Source organism: Serinus canaria, chromosome 3 (assembly GCF_022539315.1).
Source record: "Serinus canaria isolate serCan28SL12 chromosome 3, serCan2020, whole genome shotgun sequence".
NCBI classification, from domain to species: Eukaryota; Metazoa; Chordata; class Aves; order Passeriformes; family Fringillidae; genus Serinus; species Serinus canaria.
Genome location: NC_066316.1, coordinates 96,732,442 through 96,745,993, shown reverse-complemented (window position 1 = coordinate 96,745,993; position 13,552 = coordinate 96,732,442). Strand labels below are relative to the sequence as shown.

At 42.4% G+C, this 13,552-nt stretch overlaps 2 protein-coding genes across 5 annotated transcripts in view; both read right to left on the bottom strand.

The window, feature by feature from the left end:
• Positions 1-3,961, bottom strand: part of RNF144A (ring finger protein 144A) — a 62,379-nt gene extending 58,418 nt beyond the window's left edge. For 2 of the 4 annotated variants that reach the window (XM_050972219.1, XM_050972221.1), the window contains exon 1: positions 3,790-3,961. The gene's annotated coding sequence lies outside the window, so the exon portion shown is untranslated. The remainder of the gene's footprint in view (positions 1-3,789) is intronic. The other 2 variants (XM_050972220.1, XM_009095014.4) reach the window with 1 other exon arrangement.
• A 1,161-nt stretch (positions 3,962-5,122) lies between these two features.
• RSAD2 (radical S-adenosyl methionine domain containing 2) lies at positions 5,123-13,552 on the bottom strand. Its single transcript, XM_009095004.4, has 6 exons — positions 13,084-13,552; positions 12,738-12,899; positions 12,041-12,270; positions 10,698-10,847; positions 8,955-8,987; positions 5,123-8,384 (listed from the first exon to the last, which is right to left on the bottom strand). The coding sequence occupies exons 1-6, from the start codon at positions 13,406-13,408 to the stop codon at positions 8,220-8,222; spliced, it is 1,065 nt and encodes a 354-aa protein (XP_009093252.1). The 5' UTR covers positions 13,409-13,552; the 3' UTR covers positions 5,123-8,219.

The window sequence follows — 13,552 nt, the reverse complement described above, 5'->3', positions numbered from 1 at the left end:
GACCTGCCCCCATCAGAGAAATGAAAAGTAAGAGATATATTTGTATACATACATTGCATAAAATACTCTATATAGCATATATTTTATATACATACACATAAAAAGTATATATAGAAGGAAATTAATAGCTGTGAGATTATAAAACCCACACAGAGATCCTCATCAGTGATCAAACATGAAGCAAATCAACTGCTGAACAACACAGAAACAACAAGCATAGGAAGAAGCTGATCACATACCTGATTATCAAAGGCTAATAACAGATTTTTGCCTTAATATATTTTCTTAATTAATTTTCATATTCCTGGCTAAATATAAGAGTTGTCTGCAAGGACTGGATGTGTAGAACAGTATAAGATTCTTGTGCTATATATGATCTATTTAGTAGAGAGTAGAGTTGAGACAAAGGCTGGTCAGCTGAAACTGTCTCCAAGAACCATAAGCGATAGCTTTCATAGCCTGTAGTTCATACTGGAGTTTTATGGTTACAGAAAATAACCCAAATACTCCAGCAACAGAACAGTCAGTAAAATTTCCAAGTGAAATTCAAGAATAAAGACTCCAAAACTACAGAATCTGGTTGTTCACAAGAAAAGCAGTGATCAGTGCAAATAAAGCTGAACATTTGTACGTAATGAAAAAATTACACCTGAACCTGGTAAGTTAGAACTTTATTTTCCAGACAACCTGAAAGACCTGTCCTCATTCGGAAGTATTTCAGATGATCCACTGGACATCATGAAGAAGAAAAAGTTTGTATTTAATAAGCTTTAGTGCATTTTTTCAATCACAAGTAATTTCCACTGGATATAAACAGGATGAAGCTGTATTAAACTGTCATAGTGAAACTTGGAGGATAACAGTAAGGTGTTTCAATGCAACAAACTACCACTCACTTGATAGTATATGAATGAAAAGGTGAAAATGTTGCTGTAATAAGGAAGTAATAGTTATGTCAAAACTAGAACAATCTGACAAGATATTCCGTCTTCACAGTAAACAAAAAGTTACCAGACATACTGATTCACTTTCTCTGTTCCTCTTTTTCTTCAGCCTTTTAGAAAGGACACTTAATGGTATTACCACTTTAAGCAGCACCATCAGCAAACAAGTAAGCTATTTGAAAATCCATTTTATACTATCTTTGCCGGCTCCACAATTTGCTGTCTACATATGCAGAAAAAAATGTAACCATTTCTGATCCCAGTTGATTAGGAAATACAAAAAAAAAATATCACTTTGCAGCAAGCAGCCAGAAGAGCAAGTCTATTTTCAATAGCTTCTTCCGCCCAGGCATCAGAAGTGAAAGCCAGACATTATGATTATGATCTTTTTGTCTGATTGCTTTCAAAATGAATTTTATGAACTTGTTTCCACAAAGCAATACAGAAAAGGATCATGCCTTATAAAAAGAACAGCTGACCACAGCCTAAGTTAGACACAGCAGAATCACTACGCCACTCAAAACGAGTGGTGGGTTAGTTTGTAATTATTTTCCATTTCCTAATTGTAACCCAAGATGCAAAAAGGAGCAAAAGGAAAAGCAAGTCTTCTAATCAATCCACAGACTACTAACTCAACTGCATAACTATTGATACTAATCCACAGAAAGTATGATGGTAAGTATAACAGGTTCCAATTCCCCTGCTGCATCAGGTCTCTAAGAGAGAGAAAAGGTCTGTGCTTGCCGACCAGGCTGCAGGATGATCAGAGCCATTATTTTTCCCTGAATCAGCACTGCGAGGGCAAATACGAGTTTTCTGCCAGCCTATGAGAGAATTCCTGTAAATACAGCAGATACACTGAAGCCATTCATACCCACTGCATGACACTGCAGCCAAAACTCATGTTTAAGACAGCAGCTTTGTCCTTTGGCTTAACTGAAAGAAAAGCTGTCAGAAGTTATAAAAAAAACCCACATGAAATCTTACAAATACTTGGCATATAGTATTGGGGGAAAAAAACACAACCCAAACTTAAAACCAAAGAACTTAAGCAACTGTATAGTCTTTTTTTCCCCTACAAATTATTGCCTTAAAATACTGAATCAGGCAAAAAAAAAAAAAAAAAAAAAAACCTAAAAAAACTAAAAAAAAAACAGTCTGTGTTACCTCTAATAGTGTAAAAGCATAACTTTCAAAACTGCGCTTCAAGGGCAAAAATCTACAAACTGCAGACAACAAACACATGATTTGATCTAGCAGCTCCTAGGATATGAATCATGGTGATTTAGATATGAGGGGAAATCAACCCTCTGTTTTACATAAAGGATGGCTTATTCAAAGCAGTTATATCAAACTAAATACCTATCATTGTAGTATTATTTCAATCACAAATGTTTTTTCCCCTCATAATACACAGATTGCACAAGAGGACAATAACAATGAGACATGATCATCAGGGAAAGGAGGGGAGGGGGAGTGTAAAAATAAAACTTCATCCCAGGGAGCAAGGATGGCAGTGGGGGAAATCCTGTCTTTTTCAAGACCCTCCTAAACAAAAGGAACTGTTTTTTCCCTTTTGCCACGACTCTTTTCACTTGATCTTGCTTCTCCTGGGCTTTTAACAAGCTTCAGGTCAGGACACCTTGATACCTCAGTGCCAGGAAAAAATAATCTAAGTTTTCCCACACTGTAAAGTCCCATGACACTAACCATTTTCATGAAAAGGCACAAATCTCCCCCTCTCTATAACCCCACACACAGTTTCACCCCCCCCAGTCACCGTTTCACTAGCCTCTGATGCCTGTGAGAGAAGCACACACAAGCAGACAGGCCAGCCACCAGAAGTTTACACTACTGATGTAATCTCTCCAGTAGCACTCTGCCCAAGAGCATGTAACTTCAGTTTAGCCACTCCTGGGCCAGCACTGATAAGCTAATGCGAAATGAAGCAATCCATTTCCCAATGTAAACAGTTGTTTGGCTACACGGGGAACAATATAAACAAACGGCTCTATTTATAAATCATCGTTTATGCTTGTTATAGAACAGGAATATTATGTTCCAGGACAGAAGTGACACTATTTCCAAGAACATAGCAAAAATTCAAAGAGCTGGTATCTTCTTCCATCAGCCTGCCCTGCTGACACTCCCAGTTCCAGTACTATAGAAGCAATGAACACATGATGCAGGGCCTGATCTGTTAAGGAACAAGATACCCTTGATCCAGCGGGTGGGAAGACAACCTCATTATCGTACCTATGGGTTCTTCCAACAGCTCTAAAAAAGTCAATGGTAACATCACTTCAGCTCCGGGAAGGAAAACCCGAGCCTTACTCCTACTTCTTCCATCCCTGCAACCCAAACGATCCGGTTTCTCCCTAGGCTGCACACTCCGCTTGTACTGAGAGCACCGGCTGGGGCTGGCACTCCACAGACCCCTGCACTCGTTATCTCTCCCTCTCCGAAGAATGGCTGCTGCACTCCAGGGCACTGGCTGGGCCCTTTCCAGACGTTTTCGCTCGTTTATGGAAACCTCAAGACACTGCACACAGGGGACTGAGCTGCCGCTGTCATTACGCCCCCGACGCGGCGCTCCGCCGGTGGCAGCGCTTCCCGCCGGCAGCCTGCGCCCCGCCGTGCCCGCCCCGCCGCCGGGCACCGGTCCCGGCACAGCGCCCTGCCGCCGGGGGCTCCCGGCGGGCGGCAGCGATACGGCCGCCGCGGGGAACGCCCGCCGCAGCCCTTCACGCAGAGGGCTCGAGGGTGCCCGTGCGCTCCGGCGCCGCCTCCCGCTGCCCCAGCGCCCCGGGAGGCGCCCCCGCTCCCGCCGCCCCGTCCGCCTTACCGTGCCGCTACAGCCCGTGCCAGCGCGGGGCGGCCCGCGGGCGGTGCGCGGCGCTGTCCCGCGCTATCCCGCGGAGCCGCTGCAGGACGACGCCGCCGCCCCAACCATGGTCTCCACCCCCCGCGGAGCCGGAGTGTGCGCGGCGGGCGCCGCTCCCGGTCTTTTCTCCGGCGGGGGAGGAGGAGGGTGGGGTGAGGGCGGGCGGGGGCGGGCGCGCCCGCGGCGGGCGGGCGCCATTAACGGCCGCGCTCGCGCCGCCGCCCACTTTGAAGCGGCCGCGCCGCGCCAGGCACAGCGGCGCCCCCTGGCGGCGGCGGGAGGCGCCTCCCGGGCGCGGGGATCCCGGGATTTCCCGCTTGGCAGCGCCGCCGGCCCGGGCGTGCCGAGCCGAGCCGAGCCGCCGGTTGTACCGGGAGGCTTTTCATCTGCTTGAAGCTGTAGCACTTCGGGTTGCCTGAGCGTGATGGGCCGGGCCCAGCAGGTCCGTCAGCGGCAGAGAGAACATCGGGGCTGGTTGTGCCGAGGAGGCGGGGGGTTCGTCCTGCCTGCCAGGGAAGGAAGGAGGGGAAGGCACGGGAGCCATGGCGGGCACGGCTGTGCTGCGGGAGCTGTCCGAGCCTCCCTGCTGTCGCTGTCTGTGCGGAGCAAGGGCCCGCGCTCCTGCGGCAGGCAGGAGCCGCACGGGAGCTGTGTGGAGGATTGGTGGGGCACAGCCCAGCAGCCGCCCGGCGTGACACACACAGAGCGCAGCAGCCCCGGGCGCGGGGCACACAGCGGCTCACTGCGGCACGGCTGCTGGGCCCCGCACGGCACCGCAGTGTGCGGGGGATGGCAAAGCGAGGTGGGGGGAAAGCTAAGCATCCTCTCACACACGGCCAAACCCTGTGAAAAGCTCAATTTGAGGTTGTCTAGTACAAGTTTACACCGAGGGCGAAGATGGAAGATGAGCTTGAGAAGCTGGTTGTCTTCAGTCTTCTAAATAGACTGGCTTTTCTCCCTTATTTACCATAACAGAAGATAATCTTATTTTTGTCCTCGGATATTTATGGATAGCTGTGCCTTTCGGGTCGGCTGTCATCTGAACAGCACAAGGTATTTGAGCTGACTTCTCCCAGCACAGACCAGTCCACCCAGGCTTGTAACAAGTGCCTTTCATCACGAGGAGAATCACCACCATTGTTCTCCATTTCGGCCTCGATGCTGCCCTTGGCACCGTGCAAGCAGCCCCCCTGCTAAATACAGACTAAATACATCCACATCTCTTGTGAATGCAGCCACACATCCTGCTAGTATGGCTTGTACTACAGAAAAAAAAATAAAATTACAGACAAGCTTAGGAAAATAGAAACATTTATTGAAAGGTGCAACACACTCATGAAATACTTAGCACTAATTATTTGACACTATTAGTCCAAAATTGATCATTTGTAACATTCAAATATATCAGCATCCTTCACACTGAAAAAGAGGCCATCCTAAAGTGCATCTTAAGTGACAATTTGACTTGTTACCCGAGGTATAGTCACAGTTATATCAGAAGTCATCCTTCCAAACATTCATTCTCTGCTTTTTTACAAATAGAAGCAATTGTATAATGTTAGTAGAATGCAGTGTCAGTTCCTTCCCAATTCAGCACCTTTAGAAAGAGCTTAGCTGCAACACCATGATATTATACACAAAGATACAATTAAGCATATCTGTGCTTATAAGACGTAAATTTAATCCTGACTTTTTTAGGATCACGACATAGCAGTAATCACTAACCTGGGAGTAACCATGTTGAATTCTGTTTTATTTTTCTAGTCCCATACCGGAAAGTAGCCCCTACTAATGAAAGCCCAAAGTCCCCTTTTGGTCCAATATGAACTGTGCTTATATTTTTTTTAGAATAAACTAGACTACTAGATTCATCAACTGTAGCCTAATTTTTGTTGTTTTGCACAACAATAAATTTTGCATATAAAAATGCCAATAGCTGTTCATTAACTTAAATTACTCTCAAATTGTAATGTGAGAGTTTTAATTTCCAATGTACACAACTCATATTTCCTTTGAAAAGGAGTATCACACAGAGCAGAAACCTTTTACTAATTATGTAGGTGAAATCTCTAACATTTTAAGAAGATAAGCACATAGAACCTTCTAACAAAAGCCATCTTAAATGTCTGTGCATTATTTACTGGATTTTGACATTTTCATCTCCTTCTTGTTTCTCCTGCAGTTTCCTCTGTAGGCACAGAGGAAGCAAAAGAATAGCCATTTACAGGGTAAAATGCAAAGCAAAGAATGGCAGGACTTCTGGATCTGAGCAGGAGTTTGTGTACCTCACATCTGTGTGCTGTGCTACAGCTGGCATTTTCTGCAGAAGCTGCAGGGTGGTAGATTTTTTGGTACATTGATGCACTAAATCTTTCCCCATCCTGGGACTGAGACAGCAACAAAGGAAAATGCTTATTTGCTATCAGTGTGGTGTAGGTACTGAGGAAGAGACTAGATTTAATATTTGGGAAGGGGAAGTCAAACACCAGTTACATAAATTTGCACTGCCCATAGAGCCAGGGAGAACTCCAGCCAAGGTCAGTGAAATAGCTGCCAAAAGACTGTTGGGTTACTGTGTGTGGGCCACATTTTAAATGTCACTTAGTGTTAATACAAGAAAAAAAAAATACTGAAATGTCAGTGTCTAGGAAATGTTGTGACTGGAAAATGAAAAATACAAAGGCACAAAAGAGCACCACTGAGTATAGTTACAGTTACGATAGTAAAAATAGACACTGAAGGACTTATAAATGGAACTATTTTCACAGAGTACTCAGAGGAGCACTTTCCTTTACACAGAAGTAGCAGCTCCTACTTAAGCATTTTCCCCCTTCAACTTTAAAGATACGTTAGGTAAATGCAAAACATTTCTTTCAAAAATTTCTCAAAAAAATCAACTAGCATTTCCAAAAAGAATTAAATAAGGTGTCATTTTCTCTATGTGGTATATTTAATGCATGCTGGCTCCCAGCTGCTGCAAATATTTAAATGTGTGAGACAGTCCAGACATTGAGCTCAGTGGACAGGATGAATGAGTAGTGCCATCTCACTTCTGCTCTGTGCAGTGCCTATCCCCATGCCCTTCAGACAGAGGAAAGATGGGACTAGTTAAATTTGAAAACTTGCAATTATAAAGCCATAACAATTGCCAGAAACCAAGAATGAGGGCAGTATATTAGATTATTTTTCAGGTTTGGGGGATTTTTCTTTTAATTTTTGTATTTTATATTGATGCTACCTGATTTTAAAGTCAAAGGTAGCTCTCACAAAACCAAATTAGTTTCATTTAAAGTCTGCAGGTTTATAACCAGAAAACTAATTAGTTACTGAGATAAGCAACCTTTAAAACAAGGTGCTTAATATATGAACTTTGTTGTTTGTAGTCCCATAGCTTAGCAAAATAAAAAGCTAGTATGCAACAGAAAATATATGTTAGGTTGTTCTACATGGTATTAATTAGTTTAAGAAGGAATATTAATCAGAAATATATGCCCACAATTTAAAAATAGTTTAAAATAATAAATCAATATTTGCAGATTAAAGGAAAATTGAGATACGAATAAAATGAAAACATTGTTTCCCTGTAAATATTTGTAAGAACAAATATTTTAAGGACATTTCCAATGTGAAATATGATGTTGTTTATCATTAGGTAAAATGTACCTGTAGGTTTTAGGATGAATGAATATAATATTTTTTCATGACTAAAAATATATTTTCACAGAAAACTACATGCCCCAACATTTTTGTCCCAAATATCATGTGTTTATACAGAGGAGAGGGAGAAGATTCTCTTACAATTAAGTCTTAAAAAATAAAAGCTGCCAGTTTTTTCTCCTTAATTTCCTTTTAAATACATTATTACTGAATGATTCCTGGATTCTGACCCTCTATTACCCCTGAAAAAAGCAGAAGGTGCTTCCGGAGGCCTGCCAGCTGGCCCTCCAGTGATCTACCCAGGAACTGCAATCTCTCTTGCCCTGAGAAACAGGCAGAATGCGTTCCCTGATAAGAATTTTGACTTCTCCGTCATTACAGCTATTTAGAATGAATTAGAATTTTGGGTGGTTTTTGTTTATCTGGCCTGCACACTCGTGTAGTATTTTATAAAAATAGTTTGCCTTTTAGTCCTTGGTGCAATGGATGAGAAGGTTTATTTCAGAGATCTGGTCATGTGAAAGCTCTGAAAGTATTTGGTCATGCTCAAGAAAGTAGTAGACAATGTGATCTGCATTTAAAAAGCATGTAACATATTCACATGTAGAGTTATGCTGAACATCAGTCTGTGTAAAATACCAAGTGTAGTTAAGAGCATTAGATAAAAGTATACACTCACCTATAAAGATACACATATTTTTACAGAATGCACTGCCCTAACTCAGTATATTGAGTCACCAGTCCAGTTTCATATCTGCTTTACTCCACACATACTTTCCTCCTCTTTTTAGGAACATCTTCTCATCAAATCCACTGAATTTTATAGCTGCTTCTACACCAACATCCAGGATAGACTTGGAAGGTTCTTTCCGCCCATTTCTACAGTTTAGAAAACGCATCTGGAACGTAAGATAGATAAGATAATAAGATGTTAAAAAGTCAATTTGCAAAAGCCTAATTTTTCTACAGACTTAAACAAGTTGCACTGCAATTCCACCAAAGCCTATGTAAATGCATGAAGAGGTTCACTCTAGTCCTTCGAAGGCTCAAAAACTTATGGTTAGACATGTGAGATATCTTAGCAGGAGCAAAGCAATATGATAATTCTTGAAAATCAAATGCTGTCACTTCAGTTACATGTAAGCTAAGTGGGAACTCTGAAACTTACCTTTCAAGGCAAGTTATGCATTTTTATATTAAAGAAAAAAAGCAAAGATGTCCTGCAAAAGTAGACATCTACACCTTAAGATTTGTGATGCAAGGATTATGTGTGCAAGCTGATGGCAGTGCCTCCTTAGGTCATACTATATTGTAGTTCACAACATCTGATGGGCATAAATCACATCTGTTCCTTGTACTACATGGTAAAATTGTTTAATAGAATGCAGAGAAAATTAACTGGTTATCACTGTTGTATACATACATACATATATTAGCATACAAATACCTCGTATCAAAAAAGGACTTACATATTCATCCAGAATGAGGTATGAATCCCTCATCTGTAATAGATCAAAAGAAAAAAGTAAATTCATGTACAAATCAAAATTCCATTCCACTGAAAAAGAAGGGACAAAAGAAACAACTAATTATTCAAGGTCTGATACAAATCCTTAAAACAGTTGCTGTATCACCACTGTTTCAGTGAGCTTGGATGAAATTTATAGAAATAAATGACAGAATTACTAGAAAAACTTTATGTATTAATAAACTAATAAGTTCTCTCCAGTGTCTAAGTGAAATGTGGGTGCCCAACTGGACAAAGTTGTTTTAAATAACATCCAAGTTTTCTATTAACTTCTACACCAGAAGAACTTAGAGTTTTGCATGCTGGAATAATTATGCCATTTTCCAAACAAATGACATGGCCATTTTAACTGGAATGTTTAATTATAACCCCACCAAACAAAGGTATTCTACCGGCTCAAAGGTAAAAAAGCTCTCAGGTCTCCACAAAGAAATATGCCAACAGGTGAAATAAGACATGTTTGCTTAGCTAAATGGGCATCTCCTAAATCCTCCTTAAAATTCTCTGTGTTGCTGCTGTGTAGAACAGGAAATCTGATCAATTTGGTGTTCATCTTTCACATAGGTTTACCAGAAATCAGAATCAGTCTTCTGGAACAAAACCTATCAAAAAAGGGAAGCCTTTTTTGTAGGACTTCCATTATGGAAGTCCTACAAAAAAGGCTTCCCTTTTGAAAAAAAGAAAAAAAAAGAAAAAGTAGAAACAGTTCTGGGTTCTCATCTTAACCCTTTCTCTGATGAGTGCTCCCTCTCACCAAATGCCTTAAATGCTAACAGCACAGCCCCACCTTTAAGTCTTACATAACAAAGGCAGCCCAGTCTGCTCACTTAACCTCTACATACATTAAGAAATAAACTGTAAATGGAGTCCTTATCTGTGGAAAGGAAAAGGAACACAAGACAGGAGATTTAATGCATTCCTGAACTTGGTTCAACTCGCTATTTCTTCACTGAGTTCATAAACTTTCCCAACAGTGAGTCTTCCAACTGTCCTCATCCCATCTTTAGGGTCTCCAGGCATTTACAAAATGACCTGAGCTCCACTCTTAGGCACCAAAGTCCTTTACTGTGGTTATGTGAGCTGGATGGCAGCTGATCAAGTTAACTGGTAGGCTCTGAAGTAGCACAAGGAGTCTTCTACTGATTAAAGAGCCTAAGTGTGCAATCCAAAGGAGTTCAGACAGAAAATGTTAAAAATGCCACTTTATTGTGAGAGGGATTACCCAAAAGTACTAGTAGTTGGGTACTGTTCCTCAGTACCCAATATAATGCTGGTTGGGATGCTGTCTTATTCATGTAGGTTGATGGCACTGGCATAATGTAACATCACAGTCAATCTCTATTAGGAAACTATTCTTAGACTATAAAGTGTGTTTACATTAACTCTGAAATTTTCAGGATCTTGTGCCCAAGTCAGGAAGAGTACTCCCATTGGTGTCCACAGGACTGAGAACAATGGGGTTTTCCTCTTCTGCTAATAACTTTGTTGTCAATGAAAAGCCTTAAGAAAATTTAACATCTTGGATTCCACCATAACAAAAGCAGTTGCTGATAAATTGTACTGCACCTCTTCTAAGCCACTATTAACAGGGAAAGTATTAACTGCCATTAAAGTTTCTTGTTCCTTTCAAATATTCTAGCATTATTTAAAAATAAAGTTACAAAGGGGCATTTTAATTTTTTACCTTCTGATTAGATTCAGGTACCAAGCAGGAGATGTCTTTGTGGCGATCCAGGAATCTGTCAAAGTCTTCATCACTGATAACAAATTTTTCTGCTTCTCTTAGGGCATCCTCACCACTGTTCTCCCCTTCGATAAGCAGGCACTGGAATACCTGGACAAAGAAAGAACCTGGTTAAGAGTTTATGTTTTCACCTGCCTTGATGATAAGAGAGACTTCAGTCTCAGTAGCAATGTCTAATTTTTATGTCAGTGGAGCCAAAATGACACAACTTGTGATAACTGAATACTCCACAAAGGACATGGTGCAGATTTATTTTTTGTAAATTAACATTAAAGAGCTCTAAATGTTATAAATGATGATTTTCCTTACTATCTGAGATTTCACTTACAGTGTTTTTTGGGGTTTGTTCTTTTTCTGAGTCATTCTGTGTCTCTAACAATATCTGTCGTAATAGAGTACGACACAGTACAAAAGTACACGACTCCATCAAAGGTGCAAGAGAGCGATTTATTTTAGCAACATTGCTTTTTATACTTTTCAAGACACTTACACCCATCCAGCATACACAGTCAGTGCCCATTGGTCATATGAGAGAAACGAAGTTCCCAGTAGGTTACTGGGGAGCCACCTCACTCTGTGAGCTAGCCAGAGTCCGTATCTCCTAACTTTCTCTCCTTCATCCTATCTCCATGGTGACAACCTTGGAGACTTCCTTCAGGAGAGATATAGGGCTTCCTTATCTCTTCTGGAGGCCTTTGCTAGCTCACAAAAACAGCACAGAATGTCTTTCCTACAATATCCATGAGGCAAGTATTGAGAAATTAATCCACATGTTCTCCCATATTTATGTCACATTATATCTTACCCATTTTCAAACTTATTTCTAGTAAAAAATAATAATATGTGTACACTGACCTCTAATACTCTGTAAGAGAAAATTAATATACACTTATATCTTACTAACAATATATTGACTTTAATGTGTCATTATTCAGTATATTTTCCTAATTTTCTCTACACCATAACATATATTCACATGTTAAAGGCTTTCTGTGCTAATTTTAATATACTAAAACAACCTGGATCTAGACACACTGAAACAGTAATTTTCTGTATCTAACACAACCAAAAAAAAAAAAGATTCTTGACCTACTGGGCTCCATTTAAGTGCAGAATGAGATAGGACCTATCTCAGCACCATGAAACATTGACAAGAAGGCTCCTAACACCAGCCCAAGTTGGAGCTGGAGATAAGGCTCTGGTCAATAGAGGTTCAGACAACTCCAGGACTTCATTATTACTTTTCTTTGAACAGGAAACATGTGTATGTATTACTTTCTTACCTTCCAGCGCACAGGGTTCAGTGCCTTGATCTGCTCATTCATATCTTCCTCAACATTAAATCTGTTGATGACTGAGTTTATTTTAAATGCAACAGCATACTCTCGGCACCACTGCCTCAGTTTATGGAGATTTTCCACATGATTCTTCTTTCCTTGACGACGGCCAATTAAAACGTTGACATCCTCATCAAAACTATCGCATGAAATTGCCAGAATATCTAAATATTCACCTGAAAACAAATTTTAAAAATTGATTAATATCCAGTCCATCAGCTAAAAGCTGTCAGGACTCTGGTCACTTTCACTTCCTTGTCATCTGTCACAAAATGCCAAGTAAATGCAGTTCTGTGGAGTCATCCCATCAACCACAAAAGCCACATCAACAGCCGCATTGAAACACATAGTTTGTGTGTGTGTGTCCCAGCATTATGGAAACAGGTGGAACACATGGAAACATTTGGTATAATGGTGTAATAATTGTTTTATTACACCATTATACCAAAAAGTTTTTGTGGTATAATGCCTACCTTTACAGAAGATAATCAACACTGTTTCACTGGTATTTACATTTGATTTGCATTTACTAAAAATTAAGCACTAAGAAACCATCTCCCACTTTCCCCCAAGCCCATCCATGGGTGAGACTGCCCTATGGAGGCTCCCCAGCCCAGGGCTGTGCCCAGGGCTCCCTCCTTACCGTACTTCTCGAACCACTGCTTTCTGATCAGGCTGCCGTTGCTAACAATGCTGACACTTGGGAGCTCCAACTCCTGCTTGCAAAACTGGACCAGTTTGCCTACAAATTCGCCTCTGTCCTGAAGAAACGGTTCTCCTCCAGAAAAATTGATTTTTTCCATTCCTAGAGAAGGACCAAAGAAAGATGCTATGAACCTCTGCTGCCCGTCACCTGCTCCTGTTCAATGTTATCAATCCCTCACGGCAGCGGGACAAGGGACATCTTCGGGATAACTTTTTCCACGGCACTTGGTCCTGAGGGGTCCCCCTTCCCTGGTTCCCTCCGGACCCACCTCTACTGTACTCACCTCCTTCCTTGAGCATCGCCAGCCCCCGCTTGGCCTCCTCCAAGGGCAGCACGAAGGAGGTCTTGGCCGTGTGGAAGCAGAAGCCGCATTTGTAGTTGCACTGCCGGGTGAAGTGGTAATTGACGCTGGTGGGCGTCAGGGGCGCATCGTCCCGTTCCTGCTCCCGCTGCGGCCGGGGGGCCGAGTCCCGCCAGCCGGGCAGGGACAGGGGCAGGGACAGGGACAGGGGAGCCAGGCTCCAGCACAGCGCGCCCAGGCGCCCTCGCAGCGCCGCCAGCACCGCCCGCCCGACGGACAGCAGCCGGGCCAGCAGGACCAGTTGCATGGCTCGGCTCGGCTCGGACCCGGCGGGATGCGCTGCGGTTTCGGACCCGCCTGGGCACAGTTCGACTGGACTTGACTCGGCTGGAGTCAGTTCGGCCGGTCTCGGTTCAGTTCAATCCGACCCGGCTCGGCTCGGTTCGGCTCG